We start from the raw sequence: 25,557 nt of genomic DNA on the forward strand, positions 1-25,557 counted from the left end.
CCCAGTAGTAAAGAATCTGCCAGAAATGCAGGAGATGCAGGTTCAATCCCTGGGTGAGGAAGATGCCCTGGAGAAGGAAGTGGCAATCCACTCCAGTATTCTTGCCTGGGAAATCCCATGGACAGAGGAGTCTGGCAGGCTACAGTCCATGAGGTCACAAAGAGTAGGACACAGCTGAGCAACTCAACAATAATCACAACAGGCATGTCTAAGAAATCCACATCAATCCAAGCCACTCAGAAGGCAGTATTTTTGTTATTCTAACATCATACTAAAATCTGTATTTCCTAATGTTACCAAACCAAATTTGGGTCCACCTGCCCCCAGATAGTGAAGCTAATCTACGGACACCAGGTTGCGGTGAAGGAAGGTGGAGTGTTTACTGCGGGAACCAAGCAAGGAGTCCAGGCAGCTAGTGCTTAAAAGGCCCAAACTTCCTGAAGGCTTTCAGGGAAAGGTTTTTAAGGACAGTGTGAGGGTGAGGAGTTATGGGGTGGGTGGTCAGCTCATGGACATTCTTCTGCCTGGACATTATTCTGGTTACTGGTGAGGTAATTGGGAGTCAAGAAAACCTTCCAGGTCCAGTGGGTCTGGGGGTCTGGGGGTCTGGGGTCTCCATGCTTGTGGGCAGTATACAGTTCACTTTTTCCACCTGGTTGGGGGTTTCAGTATCTGCAAAACAGCCATGTCAAAGGGCGTGGCTCAGAATATTAGCTATAATCCTTGAGGAGGAGCTAAAGTTCTTTGACTTTGTTTAAAGGCTAAATTATTATTAATATTTTTCTTGATTGACTGTTTTCCTTTCTTTCTGCATTTTCTCACTTCTCTGATTAAATGTACTCTTTGGAAATTCAGGGAAGGCCTAGGAAGCTAGAGTTTTTCTACAAATAAGAGGCAGTTGGAGGACATGGGGTGGGGTTCTTTTCCATGAAGGCCCCACAGGATCCTGCTCAATTACACCTAATAGCATTGCCCAGTCTCACCTTTTCTTTGATTAATATCAGTGGAAGATGTTGAACTCTGCCTTGGTCCTGTGATCTTAGAAAACAGCAAACCTGTATGCACCTACTGACCCCCTCCCCGCCCCCCAACTCTTGTGTTTCAGAAGCAGCTTACTGCAAACAAACAAACAAACAAACAAACAAAATCCTTCCCCACATGACTTAGATAAGAGGCACAGATGCCCCCTTGTTCACCCATAGCAAAGCTAGACACAGTCCCCCAAATTCCTCCTTCACCTCACAACTGATTAGCTGAACTGTTTGTCCCTGCTGATCAACTGGAAAAAAACACGTTCATTAAGCAAGTTGTGGGTAAGCTTCTCTCCTTCTCCCAGGGCCCTTGACTTCAGTCAGCACATGGAGTCTCCTTAGTTCCTCCTCGTGAGAATGGGCTTTGGGGTAAAGCATCCTCTGATCTGCTATCTGATTATGCTGCCCTTTCATTCCCACTTGCCCATATCAGGTTCTTCCCAGCCATGTTCATACCTTCTTATAAAAGAAAAACTCTTTTTGCCTAACGTCCACCATGCTTGCAATTGTTACGGCCAAAGATTCTCTGTGTCTCAATAGTCCACCTCCATCTCCTGCAGGAGTCATTCACCCCCAGTTTCTTGCAGTAATTCTTTCAAGTCAAATCTCTCCTGGCTACATCCAGATTTTTTTTTTTTTTTTGACACATTCCAGGAGACAAGAGTAAAGGTGGGAATGCAGTGGTCATTAAGTGAAAGGAAGGAAGACTTGAGCATTACCTAGAGGTTGAAATGATCCACTGAAGACACTGAGGAATTCTTGAGAGGCTCTGTGGAGTGTGTAAATACTACTGTGGGAAATTTGAAACAGAAATGCTTCTCTGCAAAGACGTTCAAAGACTTCCTTCCGAGATTTGGATGAGCTAATTTGGTAACTTGGTAACGAGGAATCAGGACTAAGGCTCACTTGCATAGAGGCTGGTGTGACTGCCTAACAAAGATTAATTTTTAGCATGGGGTGATCACATGGCCAGAACTGAACTTATTTGTAAGTGGACATGGGCACATCTATTTGTAAGTGGATTTCTTTGCAAGATGGTGCTCTGAAAATTTTGCTCTCTGCGGGAGTGAGAGGCTAAAGAGACCAATGCGTGGTCCACATACCTTCTATGTTGTACGCATCTGAAGCTTACAAACCTAACTGGATACCAGCAGCTGAAGTTTTACTTCTAATCTCTACAACTATGCCTTTTCAGTTTATAAGCTACCAAATAATTTTGCTCAAAAGAGCTACCCTTTAAATAATTTAAATATGGGTGACATTAAGTGTACAGGAGAAAGAATTTCTAAGAGTAACTGATAACTACAGAAAATATATATGGCCAATATTCATACAGATATATTTTTATATATGCACCTAAATCATTTAGTAGAAAATTAAAAAAAAAAAACTTTTTCTTACTCTGCTTCATATACTGAGTCAATTGCAAATTATGTATTTGACTATTGACTCCAAGCATGACAAATTATATTCAATTGTGAGAGGCCAGTGGAGCATTTCTGAAAAGAGAAGGAATTCAAAATTTTCATTTGTGGCTTATCCATTCCTAAATAGATGTCACTTTTATATAATGAAGAATAAATTATATATATGTGGTTGTTTAATGACATAGTAATTCATATCTCAATTTGCTGCATTTATTTTTTAAAGGGTCACCTTTTCTCTAAGGACTTTACGATCCCCCTACCCATGTAGAATTGATCACTCTCTTTTTTTATGTCCCTGTTTTACCATCAACATACTTCTGTTATAGAACCTGTAACAGTTTATTATCCTTACTAATTTACAGGCCTGTATCCACTCCCCACACACTGTACATCCCTTGGGGCCTGGATCCTATCTTCTTAGTCTTTGAATCTACAGTTCCTGGCTTATACTAGATGTTTAAATAAATGGCCTGAATAAATCAATGAATATTGGCTCATGTTTTTTTAAACAAGGAATAAAAACAAAAACAAAAACTGTTTGCTTCAAGTACTCTTTAAGACAAAAAATCGTGTCTAAGTCCCTTGGTGGCCTTGTTGGAAATTATTTAAGCCCTTACTGGGAGATCTTTAAGGCTGTCTTGAGTGCTTGATTAGGCTGGGTGGTGTAGGTAAACTGCACATAGGAAGGTAATATTTGGTCAGTGTAATTCACATGTGAATGGAAGGTCTCATGAGCATTGGGACCTTGCCAAAGTGTTATAAGACTTACAGGCTTGAAGGAGGTCTGCTATGATATCACCTGCTATTAGCACCCACTCTGTGCCTGTACAAAACCCCTGCTACTGATTTGCAGCTCGGCCAGTGACGGTCAATTAATACAGCAATAACTTGCTCAGTAAATTTTTATCTTAGCTCCCAGGGCCCTATTCCTCGTGTTTCTCCATGTGCCACTTTATTGCCTTTCTGGTCTTTAATTTGAATTTACTCCAGATTAGAGTTCTGCTTTTCCTCCAGCATCTTGTCTACTCCATTGTGGATCTCGTTCACATTTGTCCTCCAACATATTCTTTTTCAGTTCTTGCTCTTTGAACAGCTTTTAGTATCTTATGCAACTGTCTGAGTTGATTCCTTTGCTCAATTTCTTTCTCTCCCTGGTTCATCTACATGTGTGATAGTGTATCTTTTTACAGACTATAGAACTGACTCTCCATTTCAGATGCTAGTGAGCATTGACTTAAGCATTAGGGTGTCACCTCAGACCCTCCAAACAGATGACTCAGAGAATCAGTGTTCTAATAATAGTACTAATATAAAGATGAACAGCAGTATTACTTTATGTGTAGAAACTCCACTTAAAAATACCCACATGTAGCTTAAAAAAAAAGTGCTATTTAGTGGAATTCTTTCATCCATCCTAAAGGTCTTTTACTTGTTCCTTTTCTCCAGTACTTTGATTTACAGTTTGCGACATCCAGAATTTTTTGCTTCTCTGTGGCTTTTGTTTACTCGCTGAACCCATCTAGAGGGAAGCCTATTGTATGGAATGGCACATATAGCTAATTCTTCCATTTCAAAGGGATACATCCATTCAGCCTCAACTGTGTCTTTGAGCCCCTGTTTCTGCAATAGAATAGTTCCAGATTCTCATACTTACTACCCAAGCATGAATGGATATAGCTGGTAGATAACTAGGGTATACTTTAGTCAAACCAACTGCCAGTAAGAGCTATATGTCTCTGAGGAAAGAGCTTGCAATACCACATATTCACAAATCTTAGTAAATCAGAACCATTGGCAAATAATAATGATGTGCATGTATGCTCAGTCACTCAGTTCTGTCTCTTTGTGACCCTATGAATTGTAGCCCACTGGGCTCCATGTCCATGGAATTTTCTAGGAGAGAATACTGGAATGGGTTGCCATTTCCTCTTTCAGGGGGTCTTCCTGACCCAGGGGTTGAACCCACGTCTCCTGTGGCTCTCACATTGACAAGAGGATTCTTTACCACTCTGCAACATTAAGACTTGGCAGTTGCCTAACAGTTACCACTCTCCAGGCACCTAAGTATTTTAAATACTTTTAACTATTTCCTGAAATGATCAACTCTCTTTTCTTTTGTTCAGTTGCTCAGTTGTGTCTAACTCTTTGCACGGACATGACAGCACACCAGGCTTCCCTGTCCATCACCAACTCCCAGAGCCTGCTCAAACTCATGTCCATTTAGTCAGTGATGCCATCCAACCATCTGATCCTCTGTTGTCCTCTTCTCCTCCTGCCTTCAGTCTTTCCCAGCATCAGGGTTTTATTTTCTAATGAGTTGCCTCATCACATCAGATGGCCAAAGTACTGGAGCTTCAGCTTCAGCATTAGTCCTTCCAATGAATATCCAGTATTGATTTCCTTTAGGATTGACTAAAGGAACTGGTTGGTTTGATCTCCTGCAGTCCAAAGGACTCTCAAGAGTTTTTTCCAATACCACAGTCCAAAAGCATCAATTCTTTGGCATTTAGCCTTCTTTATAGTCCAACACTGGTCATAGGTAACACCCTCTTCCAACAGCACAAGAGAAGACTTTATGCATGGACATCACCAGATGGTCAGCACCGAAATCAGACTGATTATATTTTTTGCAGCCAAAGATGGAGAAGCAAAATAAGAAGCAAAAATAAGACCGGGATCTGACTGTGGCTCAGATCATGAACTCCTTATTGCCAAATTCAAACTGAAATTGAAGAAAGTAGGGAAAACCACCATTCAGGGATGACCTAAATCAAATCCCTTACGATTATACAGTGGAAGTGAGAAATAGATTTAAGGGACTAGATCTGATAGACAGAGTACCTGATGAACTATGGACGGAGGTTCGTGACATTGTACAGGAGGCAGGGATCAAGACCATCCCCATGGAAAAGAAATGCAAAAAAGCAAAATGGCTGTCTGAGGAGGCCTTACAAATAGCTGTGAAAAGAAGATAAGTGAAAAGCAAAGGAGAAAAGGGAAGATATACCCATATGAATGCAGAGTTCGAAAGAATAGCAAGGAGAGATAAGAAAGCCTTCCTCAGTGATCAGTACAAAGAAATAGAGAGAAACAATAGAATAGAAAGACTAGGGATCTCTTCAAGAAAATTAGAAATACCAAGGGACATTTCATGCAAAGATGGGCTCAATAAAGGGCAGAAATGGTATGGACCTAAGAGAAGCAGAAGATATTAAGAAGAGGTGGCAAGAATACACAGAAGAACTATACAAAAAAGATCTTCACGACCCAGATAATCACAGTGGTTGGATCAGTTACCTAGAGCCAGACATTGTGGAATGTGAAGTCAAGTGGGCCTTAGAAAGCATCACTATGAACAAAGCTTGTGGAGGTGATAGAATTCCAGTTGAGCTATTTCAAATCCTAAAACATGATACTGTGAAAGTGCTGCATTCAGTATGCCAGCAAATTTGGAAAACTCAGCAGTGGCCACAGGACTGGGAAAGATCAGTTTTCATTCCAATACCAAAGAAGGGCAATGCTAAAGAATGCTCAAACTACTGCACAATGCACTCATCTCACAGGCTAGTAAAGTAATGCTCAAAATTCTCCAAGCCAGGCTTCAACAATACATGAACCGTGAACTTCCAAATGTGCAAGCTGGTTTTAGAAAAGGCAGAGGAACCAGAGATCGAATTGCCAACATCTGCTGGATCATTGAAAAAGCAAGAGAGTTCTAGAAGAACATCTATTTCTGCTTTATTGACTATGCCAAAGCCTTTGACTGTGAGGATCACAATAAACTGGAAAATTCTGAGAGAGATTGGAATACCAGACCATGTGACCTGCCTCTTGAGAAACCTGTATGCAGGTCGGGAAGCAACAGTTAGAACTGGACATGCAACAACAGACTGGTTCCAAATAGGAAGAGGAGTACATCAAGGCTGTATATTGTCACCCTACTTATTTAACTTCTATGCAGAGTACATCATGAGAAATGCTGGGCTGGAAGAAACACAAGCTGGAATCAAGATTTCTGGGAGAAATATCAATCACCCCAGATATGCAGATGACACCACCCTTATGGCAGAAAGTGAAGAGAAACTAAAAACCCTCTTTATTCAAGTGAAAGAGGAGAGTGAAAAAGTTGGCTTAAAACTCAACATTCAGAAAACTAAGATCATGGCATCTGGTCCCATCACTTCATGGCAAATAGATGGGGAAACAGTGGAAACAGTGTCAGACTGTATTTTGGGGGGTTCCAAAATAACTGTAGATGGTGACTGTAGCCATGACGTTAAAGGACGCTTACTTCTTGGCAGGAAAGTTATGACCAGCCTAGACAGCATATTAAAAAGCAGAGACATTACTTTGCCAACCAAGGTCCATTTAGTCAAGGCTATGGTTTTTCCAGTGGTCATGTATGGATGTGAGAGTTGGACTATAAAGAATTCTGAGCGCCAAAGAATTGATACTTTTGAACTGTGGTGTTGGAAAAGACTCCTGAGAGTTCCTTGGACTGCAAGGAGATCCAACCAGTCCATCCTAAAAAGGAAATCAGTCCTGAATATTCATTGGAAGGACTGATACTGAAGCTGAAACTCCAGTACTTTGGCCACCTGATGTGAAGAGCTGAGTCATTTGAAAAGACCCTGATGCTGGAGATGATTGAAGATAGGAGGAGAAGGGGACAACAGAGGATGAGGTGGTTGGATGGCATCATCAACTCAATGGACATGAGTTTGAATAAACTCCGGGATTGGGTGATGGACAGGGAGGCCTGGCGTGCTGCAGTCCATAGGGTCTCCAAGAGTCAGACACGACGGAGCAACTAAACTGAACTGACTGAATGGGACTAGATGCCAGGATCTTCTTCTTTTTTTTTTTTAACGTTGAGTTTAAGTCAGCTTTTTCACTCTCTTTCAGCTTCATCAAGACACTCTTTAGTTCCTCTTCACTTTCTGACCAACTCTCTGGATATCATAATTACACTTTGGAAGTTGGGAAATTGGAAAGATGTCTTGCCCAATGTCACATAGCTAGTGACAGTGTTAGGAATTGAACCCAGGAGGTTTGGTACCCACATTCCTGTTATATCTAGCCACTTATAGTCTTGCCTTTACTTCTAGTCTTTCTCCCCTTTCTTCAAAAATCTGGATGAGAGCTATTATATGAACCCTAGACCAAGCTCTTAGGGAAATTTTATTACTTTCACTCTGGTAAACTGAACCCCTTGCCCTGATAATTCATGAACCTTTTTACTGGTAGCACATTCCATTCAGGGAATTCTAAATTTAGTGATAATTTGTAGAAAACTAAGTTGAGACATCCCAGTTCAGTGTCACGTGCTTCCCCTTGTAGGCCAAATGGGATGGCTTAGTATGAAAAACCTCACCTTATAAATGAATATTTGAGCTGTAGTCTTCACATATTGCTATTGTTAACACAGAATTTGACATCCATCATAACCCCAGATTCAATACTATTTTTGATACAATTTTAAATGAATTTCCATATAGGATGTAGCAAACTAAAAACGAATCTGTCTTTTCTTTCCTACTTGGACTACAAGATGCAGATCACATAGATTTTTGTGATCCAAAAATTATAATTTGGTTGTATTTGAACTTCCACCATGTCTGTTTTGGACCCTGAAAAATTAATGGAAAAGAGGATTCCAACTTGGTTAAAACTTTAGAAGCCCCACCAAATAGTTATCGGGACTGCTATTCTTCAACTGCAGCTCTCTCTCTTTATCCATTAACTCTTGGACTCTACTGGTCTTCAGTAAACTCAGCCTAATGAGGAGCCATAACTGGCATAGACTTTGGAAGTTCGCAAAGGCAAACTGAGCATTATTGATTCCTTGCAATACCTTTGAAAAGCCTCCTTTGGGTCATCTGATACATCTTGAGTTCTCATTTGTCTGTCTGTCCTTGGACAACCAGAATAATCTCATATGCACGCAGATTGTAAGCAGTGCTAATGTGTAGTATCTTGGAGATCTCTTTTCAAAAGTATGTTCCATTAGACTTTTCCCTCTTGTTTTCAAAGATCTGTGAGGAATGAAAAATGGTGATAATCTAAAACTTAGTTTTAAAGAACTACAGATGTAATTAATTTTTTAAGATAGAATTTCTTTTACCCTAGAAACCTGGTCCTTGTCCTGAATCAACCACATATACTTTCTTAATGGTGTTCAGGGGCATCTGAACCTTTATTGTTGCAGTTGCTTTAAATGATTTCACTTGAAATTAGTGCCCTAACACATTTTAGTTCAGAAAGAAATCCTCACTTTAAGGAAAGTAAGAGCTGTAATAATAAGAGGGACACTAGACTTAAAGATAACTTAAAATAATCAATTTTCAAAGTAACCATAAATTTATTGGTTCTTTTATGTAATAAAAATTTTTGTTTACAAATATCTAACTCAAAGCATCAATTGACCTTTTTCTTTTGTTTCCTTTTTGTGTCTAAAGTAGGAAAAATACAAGGAAAGTTTATATTCTGTGGCTTTAATCAGAAAATGGTTAAATATATATCAGATATATAAGGATCCATCTCAATCTACTAAACTATTTATAACCCTGTTTTCATATTTATACTACTATGAAGTATTTATGTTTAGAATAATGACTCCAAAATCAGATAGAGATAAATCAGTTTAGTTCAGTTGCTCAGTCGTGTCCTACTCTTTGCGACCCCATGAATCGCAGCATGCCAGGCCTCCCTGTCCATCACCAACTCCCGGAGTTCACTCAAACTCACATCCATCAAGTCGGTGATGCTATCCAGCCATCTCACCCTCTGTCATCCCCTTCTCCTCCTGTCCCCAATCCCTCCCAGCATTAGAGTCTTTTCCAATGAGTCAACTCTTCTCATGAGGTGGCCAAAGTACTGGAGTTTCATCTTTAGCATCAGTCCTTCCAAAGAACACCCAGGACTGATCTCCTTTAGAATGGACTGGTTGGATCTCCTTGCAGTCCAAGGGACTCTCAAGAGTCTTCTCCAACACCACAGATAAATAGGTAAAATAATTCAGGGAAGAAATACTGATTCTCTCTTTTAAAAAAAATGACTTATTTATTCTATTTATAGCTACATTGGGTCTTTGTTGGTGCACATGGGCCTTTGCTGTTGTGCTGAGGGGAGGCTACTTCTAGTTGCAGGGTGCCAGTTTCTCATTGCAGTGGTTTCTCTTGTTGTGGAGGATGGGCTCTAGGCACATGGGCTTCCGTAATTGCAGTACATGAGTTCAGTTGCTGTGACTCATAGACTCTAGAACCCTGGCTCAATGGTTTTGGCACATGGGTTTATTGTCCTTCAGCATATCATATCTTCCTGGACTAGGGTTGGAACCTATGACCCCTGTGTTGGCAGGAAGATTTTTTATTATTGAGCAACCAGGGAAGCCCTGATTTCCTCTTATTTACTAGATTATATGTTGGGTTCTAAGAATACAAAACAAGTAAGACACAATGTTATTCACATGGAAGAAGCTATCCCAAAATGTTAGCCTAAGGAATAAGAGGGGAAGGGATCCTCTAGATAAATCCTAGCTTTTGCTGGATGGTAGGCAGATTTAAATGTTCCATCCCCATGCAAAAAATTATTTCTTTCTCCCTCCTACTACTTCTGGTACCAATGTCTTTGTGGAATGATTAAAGAAATTTAGAGAAAAGAAGTACAAAGACCAGTAGAGTAGGGAAACAGAATATTAAAGAGAAGAAACTGCATATGGAATAATTATCCAAAATCTCCAGATAGCTAAAAACATCTAGTTTAAAATATATATATTTCTAGTTTAAAAACATGTCTATTTTTCTACATATTGACATGATAATATAGTGACATTGAGAATGAAAACTTTGATATTACTAGTTTTAAACACCCTATCTTTGAAAATTTGGTAAACCCACTTTTCTGGGCTCACTGTATAGTCTTTGCAGAATGTTCAACATTCAAATAAGTAAAAGTAATGAATGAGAGTCCTGTTTATATGCTCTCATGTACAACTAGAGCTTTAGTCCTAGGCATGTTATCATCAGTGATATATTGTCTTTCATATTTTGATTTTAATTTTAGGTGTGAAAATGTTTTTTCTCTCTTTTGACAACATTAAGATTACTGTGAATTTTGAGGAATAATAATAAACCCAATGGAGGGAAAATATTTTCTATGAACAGATGGCTTTTGATATATCAAGGTTTTGCCATTTATTTTAGTGCTTAAAATAAACATTATTTATAAGACCACTTACATTTTGATGTTACTTAATGAGGAATATGCATCATTGATTTGACTAGCTTAAGAGGTCATTTAGAACTTGCCCGTTAACAAGCTGTAATCTGCTGAGCATGCAGTGACTTTGTTTAAAATTATCTATTCAGAGCTGATCAATGACAATAATTGTTTTATACCTATCACTTCTGAAAGTTGCTAATTACTTTGAAGGACGTGAACACTAGCCCTTTTTTGGGAAACTGTAACCCACTCACCTTGAAATTAAGAAGAACATTATCCAAAATCATCTTGCCTCTTGAAAATATTTTGTTTTTTAAAAAAGTAAAAGTCTATTCACTAGTACTGGGATATCAACAGGAAATTTAGGCAAAATTTAAGAGATATTTGTTCCTATAGCAATAAGTATAGTGTAACGCCAGCCTATATTATATCTTATATCAATTGTTGTTCAGTCAGTAAGTTGTGTCTGACTCTTGTTGACCCCATGGACTGCAGCATGCCAGGCTTCACTGTTCTTTACCATCTCCTAGAGTTTGCTCAAACTCATGTCCATTAAATAAATATTGGTTAAACTGGAATTCCTCTAATGTAAAAAAAAATTACTATGCATTTTAAATGAAAGAACATGCACACACTCTTTCTCTTTATACAGTACATTCATCACATGTTTTAGTGGAAAGAGCCTGGTCTCTGGAATAAGACAGAGCAGTTTGTATCCCAATTCTGCCATTTACTGTTTTGCTGGTTATGCTGTGACCTAGATCAAGTTACTTAACCTCAGTTTCTTTATTTTTAACATGGAGATCGTGCCCTATTCACAAGGATACCATGAAAATTAAGGCAGTTAGCATAATATCTGGAAAGGAATTGTAGCGTGACTTTGGGTGGATGTCTAGGGACTGAGGGCATTACGAGACTCTCTGAGAGTGCATTTGTGGACTCTGTGGATGTGTTTGGTGCTGTTTCTGGTGCCTGCTCCCTGTGGAGTGGGAAGGAGTCCATCCCATGGGCTTCTTTTAGTTCTCTGGCTATTGGCACAGATTTTTCAGCCAGCTGCAGACTCTGCCCTTTCAGCTTCTCTCCAAGTGAAGCCCTTTCAGCTTCTCCCCACTACTCTGCCATGACCTAAACATAAACCACCATCTTTCCTTCTCAGGACTTCAGCATGCATCTTTTATGTTTTCTGACATATCTAATCTTATTTAGAATTTAATGATGTTTCTATGTAGTAGGTAGTCCACCCCTTAACACTGTTTGATATCCTAATATTTTTCCATGCTTCCTGAGTCATTTCTATTGCTGATGATGGATAGTCTATCAGCGCTTTTGTTTGTAAGTATTCCTGTGTTTAATATAATTATTACTGTATATGCAATAAAAGTAAGCTGAGATTCATGTGAAGCCATCCAACTAGCTATTAATGTATAACCTCAGGCATTTATTTAAGCTCTCTAAGCATCAATTTCCTCTTCTATCAAAGAAAGCTAATGATAATCTCCACCTCAGAATGATACTGTAATGATTAAGTTAAATAAGCCAGGAAAATAGTCATTATTTGCATGTATGATTTATATATGTATATGTATTCCAATAGATTATTCTTTTTCATTAGGAAAATGCTTTTTATATCAATCCCTCCCATTTCTTTGCCAGCCATAATATGATGTTTGTCAAATTAGAGGAAGATAGTTTCTAAATTGGGCTTCCCTGGTGGCTCAGATGGTAAAATAGAACTCTAGAAAAATTAATTTTTCTTAATTTAGAGAATAAAGCTCTAAAATAAGATCATTTGAAAAATATTTAGAAAGGCACTGTTATGCTAGCATTGTTACGCTAGCTTGTTACTCTACTTAGTTTTACTTTCCAGAACTAATTTCTCTATTTAGTTGTTCTTACAATATGAACAATAAGTGGCTTAGCATCTCTTCAATTATTTTAGTCATTCTTATACTAGGCGGTTGACTAAACATTTCTTCAAAGTCTTCACATTTAATATTTCAGATTGTAAAATACCTTTTAACTGACCATATTTTAAAACAGAGAAAATTAGGGGATCACAATTCAAGTAAGACATTTATTTGGGAGAATGGCATTGAATCAAGTTATAAAGATTTTAAACTCAACATATTTAGCTTAAAACCCTTAGGCTTTTCAGATAAAACTCAGTAGACCAAAGTTCAGTCTCTTATTAGTCACTTTTTCCTATGGACAAAAAAAAAAAAAAAAGATGTTTAAAGAAGATGTGTGTTCCTAGCCCAGCTAACTGTGCAAAACATTGGAAGGACTTCATATCCAAAGAAAACTGTTCATCATGTGTGTTATTCAGTCACTAAGTTGTGTCCAACTCTGTGACCTCATGGAGTACAGCATGCCAGGCTTCCCTGTCCTTCATTATCTTCCAGAGTTTGCTCAAACTCATGTCCACGGAGTTGGTGATGCCATCCAACCATCTCATCCTCTGTCACCCCCTTCTCCTCCTGCCCTCAATCTTTCCCAGCAACAGAGTCTTTTCCAATTAGTTGGTTCTTTGTATCAGGTGGCCAAAGTATTGGAGTGTGTGAATAATTTATGAATATGCAAACTACTTGAAATTTTTAAAGAATGAAGTTAGTCTTTATGCAAGGCTAAGTTAACATTTTTTTCTAATTTTTTCTATTTCTTCTTCTTCTACTCCTTTAAAGAAGTTGAGGTATTTTGTACTATAGACTTTCGGTTTTCCACAAAATTAGGATCTACATATTAAAAGTTTTGTTTTGAGTTTTTCTAATAGCGATTATATTAGCAAAGATAAAGCTTAAAGTGATTGATTTTTCTTATGATTATTGGAGCTTTGAAGGCATTTAGTAGCCCATTTAATAAGTATGTTCTTTTAGACACCAACATTTCTCTTATCTAAAAAACTAGATACTTTAAACAAATATTTGTTCATTGAAAATTACAGTTCCCCTTGTTCACAGTTCTGTGTTGCAATGGTTTAGAGAACAGGCCCCCTGAAGTTCTAATTTGATTCTTAAATCCATCACTAATAGCTGTATAATTATGGGAAAACTGTACAATTATAATAGCTGTATAATTATGGGGAAAACTGAATATTTTCCTTTTAGCATTTTCTCATCTATAAATAAGGTGAAGAGAGTATTTATGTCATTGTTGTTCAGTCGCTCAGTCATGTCTGACTCTTTGCGACCCCATGGACTGCAGCACACCAGACCTCCCTGTCTGTTGCCAACTCCCAGAGTTTACACAAACTCATGTCCATTGATTTCGTGATGCAATCCAACCATCTCAACCTCTGTCGTCCCCTTCTCCTCCTGCTGTCAGTCATCCCCAGCATCCGGGTCTTTTCCAGTGAGTCAGTTCTTTGCATCAGGTAGCCAAAGGATTGGAGTTTCAGCTTCAGCATCAGTCCTTCCAATGAATATTCAGGACTGATTTCCTTTAGGATGGTCTGGTTGGATCTCCATGCAGTCCAAGGGACTCTGAAGAGTCTTCTCCAACACCACAGCTCAAAAGCATCAATTCTTCTGCGCTCAGCTTTCTTTATAGTCCAGCGCTCACATCCATACATGACTACTGGAAAAACCATAACTTTGACTAGATGGATCTTTGTTGGAAAAGTAATGTCTCTGCTTTTTAATATGCTGTCTAGGTTGGTCATAGCTTTTCTTCCAAGGAGCAAGTGTTTTTTAATGTCATGGCTGCATTCTCCATCTGCAGTGATTTAGTTAAAGAAGAATTAAAATGTGATGATGAAGGTACAAGAAAACATTTTCTTTAAAGATTTTGATACAACTGTATTTAAAAAGTCCATTAAAAACATTGATTTCAATGAGACAAAATACAATCTTTCAGCCAGTTGGTTATTAAAAAAATAAAAAATCCATCTGGTCAGGAAGTGGTAGGAATCAGTAAAGCAAACTTTTGATCTTTCAATAGTTAATTTCACACAGTATTTTTAAAACCATTATAAATGTTATAAAATAAATTATAGTAACCTAGAGTATGTTTTTGTCTTTATAATATTTATTATAAATCTATGAGTAAACCTATATTTGCAACTATATATACTGTTATTGGAAAAGAAAATGGCAACCCATTCCATTATTCTTGCCTGGAAATCCCATGAATAGAGGAGCCTGATGAGCTACAGTCCATGGGGTTGAAAAAGAAACACAGCTAGCAGCTACACAACAAACTGTTATGTTTGTGTGTGTGCTTCTCAGTCATGGCCGACTCTTTGTGACTCCATGGATTGCAGCTCGCCAGGCTCCTCCATCTATGGGAATTCTCCAGGCAAGAATACTGGAGGGGGTTGTCCTGCACTTCTCCAGGGTATCTTCTCAACCCAGGGAATGAACCCAGGTCTCCCCACAGTGCAGGTGGATTCTTTACAATCTGAGTCACCAGGGAAGCCCAAGAATAATGGAGTGGGTTGTCAGGCATTCATCCACAGTATCTTCTCAACCCAGGGATTGAACCCAGGTCTCCCGCACTGCAGGCGGATTCTTTACAGTCTGAGCCACCAGAGAAGCCCAAGGATACTGGAGTGGGAAGCCTATCTCTTCTCCAGGGGATCTTCCCAACGCAGGATCTGAATAGGGGTCTCCCAGATTGCAGGCGGATTCTTTACAATAGTAGAAAAGCCCAAGAATTTATTTGATAAGATTTAATCATCATCCATCATTAACCTGATTTTGAAAAACTATTAATTTTTTTTTCTAAAAATGTTCACTGGCATATTTTATCTTTTTATTTATGTCAATAGATTCAGAGGCGATGGCGGGGGTATAAGATCCGGAAATACTGCTTTAATTATTATTATCTGAAGGAGTACCTGAAAGCTGTTTCTGAGACCAATGATGCGATTAGGTGAGTAGTATGATCACCAGCCCACTAATGACAGTTTTAGAAAGGTTACTCTGTGGGTGTGGATCATTATCAGACTTAGGAATAGTTTCTTTAAAGCTAAATGATATTTTAGGCACAAATTTATTGATAAGATAGAGATTTTTTTTTCTTTTTATCTTATCCATTTATGGCTTCTGTATGTTTAAATATCTTGTACTTTTGACTGTAAATTAGATGTCTGTGGGTATAGCAGGCCTGTCTTGTACTATGCAAATAGCTTAGTTTCAGTAAAATTACCTCATTTTGAAATGGATTTATCCATAAATAATTACATAGATGAAGCCTTATGTACGGCAATCCTCAAAACGTGTTCAGTGTCAAGAACTTGCCTCTCAAAGAAGAAAATATTACACAACACATTAAAATGGACTGCTTTACTGTCAGTTTTCATTTCTTTAAGCACATAGAAAACACCTGAATTTAGGCCTTACGACGATGTCTTCTATAGATTTTAAGTTATTGTAACACTGTTCAATCATCTTTACCAAAGTTCTGTGTAGTAAGTTTTCACATTTCTTCAAAAATAGCCAGTCTTTTCTTCTTATATTGCCCCATTCTAGCAACTTAGAAGTGACATATGTTTATAGTAGATTTAGGTAAAAAGGAAATAGTGATGAATCACAGTTGACATTTATGTAATAGTTTTACTTTCAGTTTTCACATACATTATCTCATTTTACTGTTAATATTTTTTAAACTAGAGAAAATAGTCAATACTAAGTTGTTAAGATGCAGGTGTTGTCTGATACCTTACAATCATATATATCATAAGAAAAATCTGGCAACTATCTTCCCAAATTTTAACTTTCTTCCATATGTGTGGGTATAAAAGGGTCTGGTCTTTGGAGATTAAGTATGGGGAATTTGTAAAACTGATTTCTTTGGAAGCAACAATAAAGATTTGCGGAGGTTGAAATAGGGTTTAGTTAATGAGAGAAGTTGGAAGACTCAGAAACAGGTGGGCCACAGGGAGTGATATTTAATTTCTTCCTGTGTGTGTTAGTCGCTCAGTCATGTCCAACTCTTTGCGACCCCACCGACTGTAGCCTGCCAGGCTCCTCTGTCTATGGAATTCTCCAGGCAAGAATACTGGAGTGGGTAGCCATTCCTTTCTCCAGGGATCTTTCTGATGCAGGAATTGGATCTAGGAATTCCGATGCTGGAATTGGATTGATTGCGTTGCAGGTGGATTCTTGACTGCCTGAGCCACCAGAGAAGGCCCTTAATTTCTATCTAAGAAATCCAGATTCTAGAGATGAGCTGGCTATCTGTAAATGGCATACTTGAGCTTGTCAGGAGGAAAGAGCTAGTGGAAAATGCAAGAGGGAGAATTTGAGCAGGACTGGGCCTGAATGAGGCAAGGGGAGGTTCTTAAGGCACCAGGATTAAGGAGGCATTTACTGTCAAGGTCATGAGGTACCAACCTTGCACTTTCTCAACCCTGTAAGTGTATCCTTAAATGTTATATTTTTGAAGCAAGTCTTGTTTGCTTCACACAAGTCCTAACCCTGAATGGGAGGAGATCCTCAAAGAGACAAATATGTGAAAGGTGGTTTTAGAAAGGCCTGTTTCTTCTGTTCAGTAGGTATTTCCATGCATCCTTGTTTTGTTCCTCATTTTACAGAGAATGTCTCTAGCCACTAGAGAGTCTGGTGCATCCATGCTGGCAATTTAGTTTCGCCTCATATTCTGTATCATAACACTGACTTATTCTTTTATTTCTACCTTGGTTATTGTTGTTCAGTCACCAAGTCGTGTCCGACTCTTCGTGACCCCATGGACCATGGCGCCCCAGACCTCTCCGTCCCTCACCATCTCTCTGTCCCTCACCGTCTCTACCTTAGAGGCCGCATGTTTTTAAGGTGTATATTTTCCCTCAGTGATTAGTTTCCTAATCATTTACCCCATCTTTGTTCTTGTATTTATTGATAGAATATTTATAGTTTCTTTGTTGTTACTGTCATCATCGTTATTTTTATCTGGAAATGGGTATTGTAAAAAGATAGTGTAGGGGAAGGGCCAAGGCCATGCTCTAGGAAGGGTGAGAGGTCCCTGTGGCTCACAGTACAGCCCTACATGATATGTGTCTCTGTGTATGTAAACTGGCTTAGCGTTTTTGTTCATTTTAAGTTGACAGTGATTGGCAGTTATAGGACTGCTGATTGCTTTTAGACTCTCCTTTCTTAGAGATCTGTGGCATAGATGGCATTCCTGTGCATCTCCTCACTTAGTCCTACCTCCTCGGCTTGTCTCTGGAATAGTTCATGGAATTAGCCATAGCCAAACTTTGTTCGAAGGCAATGGCACCCCACTCCAGTACTCTTGCCTGGAAAATCCCATGGACAGAGGAGCCTGGTAGGCTGCAGTCCATGGGATCGCTGAGTCGGGCACGACTGAGCGACTTCACTTTCACTTTTCACTTTCATGCATTGGAGAAGGAAATGGCAACCCACTGCAGTGTTCTTGCCTGGAGAACCCCAGGGATGGTGGAACCTGGTGGGCTGCCGTCTATGGGGTCGCACAGAGTCGAACACGACTGACGTGACTTAGTAGTAGTAAACTTTGCTCCACAGTCTTGTTCTCTTGAGTAAGGTGGGCAGTGCTATTTTTATCATCAGGATATGCCACCTAGTCTTAAGAATTTTGCATCTGGCACATCTGTCTGATGTCTGCATCTTTAAGTATTGTATCTCTATGATATTTCCAATCCTAGATGAATTTTCACTATTCTTGGTGGCACTTCATCATATATATTATTACAAGTATTTATTGATTGTATTGATGATAAAATTATATTTTCTATTTCTTATTGCCTTTTCTTATTTTATAGAAGTTTAAGAGAGAAGTGAGTAGAGAAAATTTTATTCTATCTCAAAGTTGAAAATATATAGTTAACTTTTTATTGTAAATCACAATATATTTTCCTTTCTGTTACATCAATAATTTTATGAATGCAGCAAAAATGTGGCACTGTGTAAAGTAGAGGAACACCCAGGGCAGAAGTGTTTGGTGTAGGTCACTACACCAGTGGAGTGGAAGCTAGGGATTCAGGTTGCTTCTCAGAGGCCATGAACCTAAGCCCTGAAGTTTGTGTAGAAATTATGATATTAATACATAACATTTGACTGAGGTTAGTTCATGGAGCATGATGGAAGAATTGGGTAGGGATAAATATAGAAGGGACCATACCACACTAGGGCATTTTAGGCCACATTTAAGATTGGAGTGGACTTCCTTTTTAAGAAGAGCAGTGGCATGATTATAACTGTGTTTTGGCATGTACATTCAATTACATTGTTCATAATACATTTAAATAGTCTGGTAAGTTTTAAAATCACCAATCAGGATATTAATTTTGCTGAGATAAAGTTTTCTTCTTTTTCACAGAAGAATATGCAACATTTTTTGGGGGGGGAGGTTGTAACTTTATTCTGTTTTTCATTGAAAATCATTGGAATCAGAACTTTACCCTTTTCCTTCACAACAAATTCCACCTGAAGCAACATAAAACAGTACACATTCATGACCTCATCATTTTGTCCATCAGGAATCTGAGAGGGACTTTGCTCTAGTCCTCAGCTCTCATGAGGTTACCCTCTTATTCCCAGCCAGAGATGGGGTCTCATATGGAGGTTCAACTGGGGGACGATCCACTTCCAAGTTCACTCACATGGGCCTCAATTCCTCTGCCTGCTGGCCACTGGCATCCCTCTGTTTCTTGCTCTGTGGACCTCTGTCTCTGTAGGACAGCTTATAACTTGGAAATTGGCTTCCCTCAGAGTGAGTGAACAAGAGAACAGGAGAAATGGCCAAGATGAGAGCCACGCTCTTGTGATAACCTAATGTCAGAAGGGACATCTCATCACTTTCGCTGTGTTCCTGTTCATTTAAACCAAGAGACTAGGTTCATCCCACTCAAGGGGGAGGACTGCACAGGGATGAATTCCAGAATGGGGACTGTAGGACCCCACTTTAGAGGGTACTTTCCATGTACAGCGACTTGCATATAGTGTTTGTTCAGTCAGCGTGTTGATTTTCAGCATTTGCCTAGGACAAAAGTTACTTTACATTTACTTAGGGCAGTATATATATTTTTAAATTTATTTATTTTAATTAGAGGCTAATTACTTTACAATATTGTATTGGTTTTGCCATACATCAACATGAATCCGCCACGGGTGTACACATGTTCCCAATCCTGAACCTCCCTCACCATACCATCCCTCTGGGTCATCCCACTGCACCAGCCCCAAGCTTCCTGTGTCCTGCATTGAACCTGGACTGGCGATTCGTTTCTTATATGATATTATACATGTTTTAATGCCATTCTCCCAAATCATCCCCCGCCTCCCTCTCCCACAGAGTCCAAAAGACTGTTCTATACATCTGTGTCTCTTTTGCTGTCTCGCATACAGGGTTATCATTACCATCTTCCTAAATTCCATATATATGCATTAGTATACTGTATTGGTGATATTTTTATGTGATGCATTTTCAAGATTATATTTTAGACTTTGCTATTTCATCAAAGCAATTATGATATAGCCCAATTACTTATACCAGCAAGCATTAAAATGTGTAGTTTCTGGATTTCAAATGCATTCCTCCGTTTTGGGGCAAGGTAAAATCATTTACAGAAAATAAATTAGTAAAATATAGTCTATATCAAAATATGTTTTGCATTTGAATTGTGTTACACAATTCAAGACCAGACAACACTGGACTTAACTTCATCTGCACTTTCATTAGTAGAAATAGTTGAACTATTTTATAGTTAACAGTAAAAAAATAAATATATTTGTACATATACAAGAACATACTTTTATAACCAAGGTGGACCTATCACAAAGATAAATGGAATTGATTAATTTAAGGCTGAATTTGCATTTGGTAGACATGTTTCTTTATAATATCTAGCTGTATATGCAAAAATTGCCTCAGGTTATGAATGAGAAAATTACATAATGAAATTAAAAATTAGCAACAGAGTTACAGATTGGTAGCATTAATAAAACATTATTAACTTCAACTGCAGAAACTGACTTTTTTTGAAATTCAAGCTAAAAATAATATATTTTCCCAACTTTAATGCTTCAGTGTACTTGTTGGTTGCTAATAGTGCCTAGCAATAGGTCTGCTTTAAATATAAATTTGTGATACATCAAAAGAAATTAGTTTTTCAGCATGTTGATTTTCTTAACTTTTTTCTGTGCTCATTTCCTTGTTTCTGTTTTCTTTTATTCTTTCTTCATGTGGTTCTTATTGGCTGGATGTTGAACCTACACGAGTTATGTGTTGAGTGTCTTAAACTTCTCTGTCCCCTCCTTCACCCTGGGCCTCTACCTCTCCCATTCTATTTTTGTGAGAGACTTCCTTCCTACCCTTCCAGTGAAATATTGATGAATATTTTAGCAATAGTTTTTTTAACTTTCATGAAATATTTCTACTATTATGATCATTTCTTTTTTGTAGCATTGTGTTTTAAATAATAAAATATCTCATATTTCTCAGTTCTTATTTTATTAATAAAATATCTCATATTTATCTGAAATACTGGGGCACATTGGGTCTTGGCAGGAGGTGAAATTCACCTCAGGATTTATTCCTAACATAGTATTAAAAATATAGCTCATTCACTTCATTGTACAGCAGAAACTAACACAATATTGTAAAGCAACTATACCCCAATAAACCGAAAAGCAAGATTAAAGCTCTCAAACTGCTAAAAAAAAAAAAAGAAGAAGAAGAAAAGGAGGGAACTTGCAGAGATGTGAACAGGGTGAAGGCTCAGAAAAGTCTTAGACTCCAGAGTGCAACCGCAGTGAGACTTTGCTACTTCCAGGGTGGAAGGATTAAAGGAAGAAGTAGCTTTAATGGTTATAGTGAAAGCCAAGGAGAAATTTAAAGCTCCTACCCCTGGCCATGACCTTTTTATTACCTGTAGAGAAATTCAGTTATTGCCAAGAATTCAGCTATTGCCTCTCCTCACCAAAAGAGAGAGAGAAACGAGGAAGAAATACCACTAACTTCTTCCTCCTGAACACTAGTGTTTTGTTAGACTAAACCCATCTGGAAGGACTTGCTTGGTTGTGCAGTGGTTAAGACTCTGTGCTTCCAGTTCAGAGGGTGAGGGTTCAGTCCTTGGTTGGGGAAGTTCCACATGCCGCATGGTACAGCCAAAGAAAACCCCAGAAACAAACAAACGACCAACTTAACCCATCTGGAAACCTGCCAAAGTGATACAGTTTGCAGGACTTGGTCCCAGGGCAGGGCACAGAAGTATGTAGAATGGATTGGAGGTGTGGCAGTGAAAAATAATCAGCACAGAGAATAATTCAAGTTCAGAGGTTCACTTTTATTCGGTCTCTGTGTTATTGATTTTCTCAAGGGTGTTTTTCTTTTAATTGGTTATTTTCATCTTCTCTTCTATGTTGGAGCCTTTCTTTATGCAATTGGTGATCTTCCCCTATTAGTTTACACACGCTCATGAGAAAGTGGCGTGCTAGTTTATGGACATACATGTGCAGATCTTGTTGATTGGCAGGCTTCAGTTGCTTTTAAAGTGATTGGACAAGGAAGCTGTCCCATTTCACTGTGGTGTGGGGTTTGGGGGTGATGTCCAAATGCCAGTGTGTAGAGGTCTTTCTTTTAGGCTAGTTACTTTCCCCAAAGAAGAAATTTCCGATACTCTATCAAGGGAGACAAAGCTATAGCTGCATTTGAGTAAACTGTAGAAGAATGGCCTTGTACTTCACACCTGCTAATGACCACTCTGAATCCTTTGCCTTTTCTCTCATTTCTTCAGAGAGCACACTTTTGATCTCTTACCTAGGACAGAAGTCTCCAGACTTTCTGGCACCAGGGACCAGTTTCTTGGAAGACAATTTTTCCAGGGATGGAGGTGCGAGGGATGAGGGGAGGATGGTTCAGGTGGTAATGCAAGCAGTGGGGAACAAGTGATGGGAAGCAACAGATGAAGCTTCACCATTACCAGTCCATGGCCTGGGAGTTGGGGACCCCTGACCTAAGTGATTGAAACCAGGATGCCACCATTCTCTGCACATACGTGTTAAAAAAAAAACACACAAAAGTATGTGACCATTGTGGCTGTGTACCCCAAGTTTCAGTTGCTAAATTGTAGCAGAACTGAGATGGGATTCTAGATCTTATGGCCTCATAAATGGTGTTCTTTTCAGTATATTATACTATTTGAATATTCACAAAATGAATAAAATTATAGAAAAATCTTAGAAAAGTTTCTCAGTTGGACTGTGTTTGATGCATAGTATTTAATTCTGCATGCCGCTATGTATATTGAATGTTGACCCAAAAATCTGCATCCAACAGAAAACAACCAGGAATTTAAGGGATTTAGAAATCATCAAGAATTGGAGTTCTGAGACTGGAAAACATTATGTCTAAAGGAAGGCATAATGTCAGCCTACAAATTTTAAAGAACTGTCATTTATCAAAAGGGAAAAATTTAAGAAAAATGGGTAGAAAGCCTGTGTACAACAATGAAGACCCAGTGTGCCATAAATAAATAAATAAAAATTATATAAAAATAAAAATGAGTAGATTTGCATTCAACATGAAAAAGATATTTCCAATAATTGGATACTACTCAATAATAGACTGACTTACTGACTTGTGAGATAGAAAATATTCCAACAGAAGGATTCATCTTAAGTATCAGGTACACATTTGTGTAGAAAAAAATCTCTGCATTTGATGACAAGCTAGAAGATTCCCAATCTCCTTTTAAATCCAAGATCATTTGCTTCATGTGATAATAAATATGTTTAGAAGGAAACAAATCTATATATTTCCCACAAAACTCAAAGCACTTTTAATTCCATAAAAATGCTAGGGAAATTTAAGTAAGACTAATCTATAGCATAAGGAGTTCATAGGAAAGTATATTGTATTAAAGTATCATTTACCATGACTAGGACAGATATAATAATAGGTATAAATAAAGATTTTGTATACACACGTTATATTATAGTTACGTATTTTAAATCCTTAATTTATCTAAAAGTTAGTAGTGCTCTAACCTGTCATGAAATTTTAAAAAATATTTGTAATACTAAAAGATACTTTTGAAATAACTTGTATATCCCTGAAGCATAAAGTTTGCTTTATATTCCCAGAGCTAGAAAAGGTTGTCTGAGAGTGGCAACACCCCCACAAATCACTAGTACTGGAGAAGAATGACTAATGTATTTATCATTAATATGACCATTATTCCAATTTTAATATTATATTTAAGATTCTTATATTCATTGATCAGTCAGTCAGTTCAGTCGCTCAGTCATGTCTGATATTTATTGATACACTTACCAAAATGCCAGATTGGAGAAGTCTAAGGCTGTTAAATGCCTTATCAGCTTTTTCTGATCTGGGTGGGGCTGATGAAACAAGACATTGATAAGAACACCCTCCAGTGCTTCCAAGGTCCCTAGGCTGCTCTTCCATATTGGCGTTAACTAGCCTATTTTCTTGGTCCCCTTGGTTATTCTGGAATCCATACAGCCATATGCTTAACTGAGTTTATTACACTCTGACTTTCTGTCCTTGATCCTTTGCTATTCTTTTTGTGTGAGCAATTTCCTGTTGAACTCTAAGAAATTCTCTTAAATCTTAAAATTGACAGTTCCTCTCTCTCTGTATATTTCCTGTTAAACTGTCAGGGTTTGTTCCCACTGATGACAGTCAGAATCCAGAATTAACAGCTTGCTGTTTCATAATATTTATATCAATATTTGTGTTAAATATTATCCTTGTAATCTGCTGAGTTGCATTTGTTTTCAAGGATAAAGCCAAAAAACAAAACCTTGAGTGATTTTTATAAATATGCATCTAGTGTTTAGGAAACTGAATTCAGAAGATTTGAACATAGTTTCTCATCCTTATAATGGTTATCTGTAAACCCCAGTATGGCCACCTTGATTGTCTTTAAGTGATCTGACTCTGGCAGGAAATCATACACAGTCTACAAATGCATTATGCTAATGACAAAACTGAAGAACATTGAGATTGCTTAACATTATGCATCGGAGAAGGCAATGGCACTCCACTCCAGTACTCTTGCCTGGAGAATCCCATGGATGGAGGAGCCTGGTAGGCTGCAGTCCATGGGGTCACGAAGAGTTGGACAGGACTGAGCAACTTCAGTTTCACTTTTCACTTTCATGCGTTGGAGAAGGAAATGGCAACCCACTCCAGTGTTCTTGCCTGGAGAATCCCAGGGACGGGGGAGCCTGGTGGCCTGGCGTCTATGGGGTCACACAGAGTCAGACACGACTGAAGTGACTTAGCAGCAGCAGCAACATTCTGCATCAGGGAAGCACAGTACTAGACTTCTACTACTTTGGAGTTGAAGGCTTTTTAAAACTAGTCTGGCAGCACATTTCCAATTGCACTTTAATTAACAAAGAAATGCAAACACAAAGAAAATCAGCCTGTCCTTTCAGACCAATAACAAGTGCAGGGCCCCAGAATCAAAGCCAGAACTCCTAAAGTGAAAATATCAATTAAGGTAGTGTTGGTATTTGCCCCTCCTTTGCTGTCACATATGGATTCTCCAGAACTTTCATCAATTTTATTAGAAAGTCAGAATTAATATTAAGTGGAGAAAATACTAATGAACACACTAAGAATCTGGAGTCTGTCTACTCTATCAATATTCCATACATGCTTGATAATAATAACTTCCTCTTTAAAGACATTTACAGTATAGACAAAAGTCATTATAACCGAGTAGCTGCTTACATGTTGCAAACATAAATGAAAAAAATACTTTATAAGATTCACCAAAAATTTCTGGCCATTGGTATATCATATTTATGTGTATTTAGTAAATAACAATAAGATTGACTGGTAACGTTCAGTTTTCATTCTAATCCCAAAGAAAAGCAATGCCAAAGAATGCTCAAAGTACCGCACAATTGCACTCATCTCACACG

General features: G+C 38.3%; 1 protein-coding gene across 5 annotated transcripts in view; it reads left to right on the top strand.

Moving 5' to 3' along the window:
• The window catches only part of SPATA17 (spermatogenesis associated 17), a 243,061-nt gene that overhangs the window by 49,825 nt on the left and 167,679 nt on the right, over positions 1 to 25,557 (top strand). For all 5 annotated transcript variants that reach the window (XR_009729880.1, XM_061382208.1, XM_061382209.1 and 2 more), the window contains one exon: positions 15,447 to 15,550. Coding sequence is in view for 4 of the 5 variants with exons in the window: in XM_061382208.1 (XP_061238192.1) it covers positions 15,447 to 15,550 (104 nt within the window). In the remaining variant the exon portion in view is untranslated. The remainder of the gene's footprint in view (positions 1 to 15,446; positions 15,551 to 25,557) is intronic.

The sequence above is a fragment of the Bos javanicus genome, chromosome 16, assembly GCF_032452875.1.
Source record: "Bos javanicus breed banteng chromosome 16, ARS-OSU_banteng_1.0, whole genome shotgun sequence".
Lineage (NCBI taxonomy): Eukaryota > Metazoa > Chordata > Mammalia > Artiodactyla > Bovidae > Bos > Bos javanicus.